General features: G+C 60.2%; 1 protein-coding gene across 1 annotated transcript; it reads right to left on the bottom strand.

The window, feature by feature from the left end:
• Positions 1–440: 440 nt before the first annotated feature.
• On the bottom strand, positions 441–5,706 carry MYL3 (myosin light chain 3). Its single transcript, XM_039228301.1, has 7 exons — positions 5,563–5,706; positions 3,408–3,435; positions 3,126–3,275; positions 2,180–2,353; positions 1,013–1,090; positions 861–903; positions 441–653 (listed from the first exon to the last, which is right to left on the bottom strand). The coding sequence occupies exons 1-6, from the start codon at positions 5,704–5,706 to the stop codon at positions 875–877; spliced, it is 603 nt and encodes a 200-aa protein (XP_039084232.1). The 3' UTR covers positions 441–653; positions 861–874.
• Between the last annotated feature and the right edge of the window lie 823 nt (positions 5,707–6,529).

Here is a 6,529-nt window from a genome sequence, read left to right as displayed (position 1 = left end):
GCAGAGGGTTCAGCAGGGGGATGGGGTGGTTTGAAGGGGAGCAAGGAGGCCAGATCTCAGCATGACTCGCCTCATTTTGTCCAGGGCTCACCATGTGGGGCTCACACATATTACCAAAGGGCCACAGAGGGGAAAGAAAAGAGGGAGAGAGGGGCACCTGGGTGGCTCAGTCAGTTAAGCGTCCGACTTCGGCTCAGGTCATGATCTCACAGTTAGTGGGTTCGAGCCCCGCGTCGGGCTCTGTGCTAACAGCTAGCTCAGAGCCTGGAGCCCGTTTCAGATTCTGTGTCTCCCTCTCTCTCTGACCCTCCCCTGCTCACGCTGTCTCTCTCTCTCCTCTCTCTTTCTCTCTCTCTCAGAAATAAATAAAAAACGTTAAAGAAAAGAAAAGAGAGAGAGAGGGAAGGAAGGAATGAAGGAATGAATGAATGAGGAAGAAAGGAAGGACAAAAGCCCTTTATTCATGAGGCCCCGGGATGAGGACAGAGATGCACAGGGAGATGACGGGCAGGGCTGTCTGCGGCTGTCTGCACGGTGGTGCTGAGGTTGCTGATGTAGGAGCCTCGATGCGCTCCCTGCTCCCCGCAACTCCAAGCCCCTGATGTCAGCATCAGAGGGGGGCTGAGCGTCTCTGGTGTGTCCTCCCGGGCTCCCTGAGAGCAAAGGTGGTCACAGGTTACAGGGGATGGGGCGGAGCGAGGCAGCAGGATGCCAACTGAGAACTGGGATTGGTGGGGACGGGGGTGGGGGGGGGCGCGGCTGGGGGGGCCGACAAGGGATCCAGATGAAAGTGGCGTGAGGCCATCTCCGCTAAGAGCAGCAGAGGCAGCAGCTGGCATGGAAAGAAGTGGGGGTCTCACCTGGGATGGGAGGCTCAGCTGGCCATGATGTGCTTCACGAATGCTGGAAAGAAGGGGCAGTGAGTGGCTCAAGCACTGGGTAGCCAAGGGCAGGAGCCTAGGGCTCCGGTCCTCCCGCCGCCCCCCACCAGCTCCTGGCCTGCTGAGCGCACCTTCGTAGTTGATGCAGCCGTTGGAGTCTTCCTGCCCCGCCATCAGCTTCTCCACCTCATCTTCGGTCAGCCTCTCACCTGGAAGGGCGGGAGGCTGAGTCAGCACCACCGGAAGGCACGAAGGGTGGGGGGCCACTGAGCCCCTCTGGGTGGTGGGTCTGCCTCCCTAGCGTTCCCACACCTCACTTTGGCACGGCCATCCTGGCTCACAAGGCCTCAGCCGTCACCCCCATTTCTGAGACCAGGAGAATCAGCTACAAGTCAGAAAGGGTGCGGCCTGGGGTGCAGGCCCGGCGCCCCCTCCAAGCCTGGGCTCTGTCCACAACAGGAGCCGGCTCGGTGTTCGAGTCTCAGCTCACACCATCCTCTTTTGTTCACGGGCTGCTGGGGGCTCCTCCCATCACCAGGAGGCCAGCCCCACTGTGTCCCTGAAAGCAGCTCCTTGGGGCAGCCTTTTGAGGCTCGAGAAGGGCCCATGGGGTGAAGCTGAGGGCCTTGAGGAGTGATGGTGGAGGAGACCAAGAGACAACATCTATGTTCTCCAGACAGGTCTGCCACGTTCCCTCCTCTGGCGTTGGTGTGCTGTGCGGGTCCCCTCACTGCAACGGGGGGCGACCTCCTACCCCCAGCCACACACACAGCCCGAGACCAGCACAGGGCTAAGCAGGCAGTAGTCGTTCAGTCAATGTTTTGTACAGGGAAAAGCTGCTTTGAGTCGGCATAGTAGGTGCTCAATAAACATTTGCTGTGTAATAAAGCTACTTTGAGAAGGGGGTGCCCCTGCCAGCCAGATGAGGGGGTCCAGGTGTCCAAGAGGCAGGTACCTAACCTATTGGGCCACTTAGTTCCTGTGTCCCTGGAATGTGACCTAGAGACAACGAACATGGGGACAGAGCTGACCCCACTGGCTATGCCACAGTGCCCTACACTGTCCTCAGAGCTGTCCTCCCCGCCGCCTGGGGTTCTGTGAGCTGCACCCTCACATTTCCTTCTTCCCTATCGAAGTCTCTAAACTCCCCACATTGCTTGTCGCCGGCCACAGAGGCTCCCTGACTGTGTCACTCTCTCCATTTCAGAGATGAGGCACCGGCTCAGCAGGGGAGGGAGTGGTTTCTCCCAGGATGCCCCCCGAGGGAGGGGTGGGGGTGAGGAGGCCGCGACCCTCACCTAGAGTGGCCAGCACGTGGCGGAGCTCCGCACCCATGACAGTGCCGTTGCCCTCTTTGTCAAAGACCCGCAGCCCCTCCACAAAGTCCTCGTAGGTGCCTGTGTCCTTGTTCTTGGAAATGTGCTGGAGCATGGGCAGGAACGTGTCGAAGTCCATCATCTTGGTGTTGAGCTCTGTGGAGAGATGGTCCTTGGTCCCTCGCTCTGAGGGGCGGGATGGGCACCCCCTTCCGCTGGGCCTTACAGTGAAGGGCTGTCGCCCTCACAAGGTCCCAAAGCCCTCTAGCCATTTACAAGGCACTTCACCAGCACGAGGCACTTTACAGCCAAAATGCATTGTTTACGCAATCCATTGCTGTGCACAGGACACTTTGCTGCCAAGGCGCCACAGCGGGCTCTGTCTTGCACCTCTGCTCTCCTTTGGGTGAACCACCCTAGATAGTGCCATTTTCTTATAGACCCCACCCTCCCCACAACCTGTGATTGGCCAGGAGCAGTGGGGCCAATCAGAGACCTTCCCTGGGACTTTGAACCTGGGGAGAGGGCTGAAGTCTCCCTCTGCCTTGGGGCAAAGTAGGCAAACCTCTCTGGCAAAAGTGGTGAGGGAATCTGGGGCCCTGAGCCCGAGAGAGACACGGAGGAGACAAGGAAAGGGCACTGAGCATAGGGTGGCCAGGGCTGGGTGCCCCCCGCCCTCCCAGCAGCCGCCTTAGCCCATTTGCACCGTCAGTTTCCTGTGAGCAGCAGGCCCGGCGAATCAGCAGGGGGCCAGATGGTCCAGCAGACTCACTGCTGGTTGCCCTGTCAGCCTGAGACCAGCCTCAGTGTCCTCATCCAGACAATGGGAAGATGTCAGGAGAGCGCAGAGCAGGGGGCTTCCCGTGTCGTCCCACCACAGGTGGCCCACCCTGGTGGTCTCCCCAGCTTGGCGCCAACGTAAACCAACCTTCCTGCTTCGGTCTCCCGAGGACACGGAGCACCTCGGCCTGTGTAGGGTTCTGGCCTAGCGCCCGCAGGACGTCCCCGCACTGCCCGTACGTGATCTTCATCTCACACTTGGGTGTGCGGTCGAACAGCATGAAGGCTTCCTTGAACTCTGCCAGGAGAGGCGGTGAACTGTGGACACCCCCAGTGTCAGCCCACCCCGCTCACGCCACACTGGCAGGACTCTCAGGCTGGGGACCCTGGGCCCCACCCTGCAGCCCGTGGGCTCCAGAGCCTCACTCACCTTCAATCTGCTCCGGTGTAAACTCGATCTGAAAGGAGACCCCAGAGGTTCTGAGTGCCTGGCCTGGTCCAGAGGGTGGGCCCAGGCCTCAGCCTGGCTGCCCCAACTTGTCCCCATTCCAGCACCCACGACCTCCTGCCATCTCCCCTGACACCCTCCTGCCTCCTGCCCCCTCCCGACCTGTTAGAACGAGGGCCCTGGGTCTGCATGTGCCCAGACCCTGATGGCCGGTGGGCCGCATCTAGGGAAGAGATGAGAAGGCGGGCCTGGTGCCCCGAGTCCCCAGCTCAGTGTAGGCCTTACCTGTCACCCCCGGTCCTGGACAGAGGTGTCTGAAGCCACAAGATCTGACAAGACTGGCTTTGCCCCCCACCCCCAGCAGGCCTGGGGCCCAGCGGGTGGGACCATGCACACGAGAGAGATGGGTGGCCTCACCTCCTTGGGGAGGGCTCCTGGAGGGGGAAGGGGGAGGCTACGGGCCAGATGGTTTCTGTCAGCATGAGAGCATATCCACAGGACCGCGTGCACGTGTGTGTGTGAGATGGACGTGTGTGCAATCACACACACGTGTGTGTGTGCTGGGCACCGTCACCCACATGGTCCGTGAGCCTGAGGCTACCCCCACCGCAGCGCAGCATGGGGGTCAGGGGGGTGTGGGTGAGTCTTTGCTGAGGCTGCACCAGAGCCACCTGAGGTCAGGAGGCCTCCTGGGACCTGGTTTCCCCCTCCTCACTAGATATCAGGTCTATTTTTATCGCAGCAGTCACTCACCCCAAGGTCAAGGTTGCAGGAGGGAAAGGAACTTGGGAGAGGGGGCGTGCCTGGCACCTCTCCCACTGCTGCTCCCTGGGAGTCCCACTGACCTCCGCCTCCACGGCACACATCAGCGCAGAGGAACCCTGCCCCCTTGTCACGCCTGTCCCCACCCAGTGCTGAGAACAGTTGTTCCCAGCCCCTTGAGCTCTCACCACCAGGAAGCCTGCTGAGATTAGGCTCCCTGGCCTCCTGGCAAAGCCTCCCGCCTTTCACTGGCCAGCCCAAGGGGCTTCCCTATAGCTGCCTCTCGGAGGGGAGTCTGTGCCCGCCTCAGATCCTGGGACACTGGACAATGCCACACAGGGCCTGGGGTGGTCGGACCTCAGCAAGGGACCTGCCAGACACAAGTTTGGACCCAAGGGTGGCTGGGGCTCAGGGAGCCGACTCCGAAGAGCACTTTCTGTGAATAGTTCCCAGTAGCCTGCAAGGAAGGTTTATTATACCATTTCACATCTGAGGAGACCAAGCCCCAGAGTGAACAGGACGGAGCAAAGGTGGGATTTGAACCCGTGTCTTGAGGGACAAGGTAGGCACCTCCAGGAAGGGCTCACGCACAGGAGATAGTTCCGTGCAGTTGGGCCGCAGGTCTGGCCGGACATGCAGGAGCCGTGAAGGTCTGGGAGGGCTCCACAGGGACCCCACCAGCAGCCAGGGCAGCAGTGTCCGGTGGCCAGCCAAGAACAGGGCACAGGCAGGACACAGGGTACGTGCCACTATGCAAATACCACAGGTGGGAGTCATGGCTCTCCCTCCAAGTTTAGACTCTGAGAAAGACTTCCTAACTGGGGAAAGAAGCTTTGGCTCCACTGGTCACAGCTCCAAGACCAATTTCCTACATGATCTACTCAGCCCATGCCTCAACTTCCCCACCTAAAAGCTGAGGCTCGACTAATTCTGGGGCTCGGCCACTCTGGTAGGGGTGAGTGTGACCCAGCCTGGGCAGGGGCGTCACTTCCTCACACTCTCCACCCAGGGCCCCCGGGGGACTTGGCGTGGAAGTGAGACCCCCCACTGCTGGACGAGGAAGATCTCTACTTGGCCACAGAGGTTGGGGTCCAGGGGGCTCCGGGATTCCCCAAGGATGTGAGGTCCAGGAAGAAGGGCAAGAGACAGTTTCCAAAACCACCAAAGACTTGCCCTTGGGCAGCTCTGGGGGAGTCCTGCCTGCACAGTCCTCCTGAAGCCTGAAAGCCCCCAGGGCTGGCCTGACCTCTGCGTGGAGACTTCCAGCCTCAGCTCAGCGCTCACCTTCTAGAGTCTGGCCTGACACTGAGTAGCCCACTCTGGGATCCACTGATGTGCCCTGTCCTTCCTGCTGCAACTCAGCTCCCGCACCCACCTTGATTTTGGAGGCATCAAATTCTACTTCCTTGGGGGGCTCGGGCGCAGGTGCGGGCGCTGGCGCGGGCGCGGGCGCGGGCGCGGGAGCCGCCTTGGCGGCTTTGGCATCGTCCTTCTTGGGGTCTGGCTTTTTGGGGGCCATGGGAGCTGTAAGCACAGAGAGGGATGTGGAAAGAAGGAAAGTAGAGAGCAGGGTAGGTGAGGCTCCCAGGCCTGGCCTTTATCCTGTCCAGACACCTCCTGACCCCAGCCCCCCTCCCTGCAGTGCACAATAGGGACAGGGCCATAAAAGGACAATTGGCTAAGCTCAGGGGCTATTTTGGGGCCTGGGGAGGGCATTGTTCGGGCTCAGGAATGGGTGGGGGAGAGGGAGGGCTCTCCATTCCTCCCAATCACCTGTTGGGGAGAGGGAGGGGGAGGGGAGGAGAGGACAGAAGCCACTGCTTAGCACATACTCTCCCTCCAATGCACAAGCACTATAGGCACAGCAGCCCTGAGGCCCCTCAGCCAGTCAGTAAACCACACAGGACCCGAAGTCTGGACCAAGTGCGTGTTGTGTTGGGAACAGAAGGGTTGTGATGGCCTAAGGGCGCCTCTTAAGTTCCGTGTCCCATCTGCTCATCAAATTCCCATGCGTGAGCACGCGCGCACGTGTGTGGCTGTTTGTGTCTGTCTGTCTGTCTGTCTGTCTGTCTGTCTGTGGTGGTGGGAGCCGTGTATCTGTGTGTGTTGTCTAGGTGTCTTCATGTTGGGGGGGGGGGGTCCTAGTGTGCACCGTCTGCATCTGCGTGGGGAATAACCTGGGCTGGTCTCCGTGTTGGCTCTGCGGGTCTGTGTCCGCGTGTTTATACGTACGCACATGTCTGCGTGTATCTCTGTGAGTGTGTCTGTGAGTGTTGCTTCCTTGTGTTTGTGTCTGGGTGTTCGTAAGCATCTGTGTGTGAGTGTCTGCTCAAGGCTCGCCA

The sequence above is a fragment of the Hyaena hyaena genome, unplaced genomic scaffold, assembly GCF_003009895.1.
Source record: "Hyaena hyaena isolate Hyena2069 unplaced genomic scaffold, ASM300989v1 scaffold_30, whole genome shotgun sequence".
NCBI lineage: Eukaryota > Metazoa > Chordata > Mammalia > Carnivora > Hyaenidae > Hyaena > Hyaena hyaena.
This window is presented reverse-complemented; position numbering and strand designations above follow the sequence as displayed.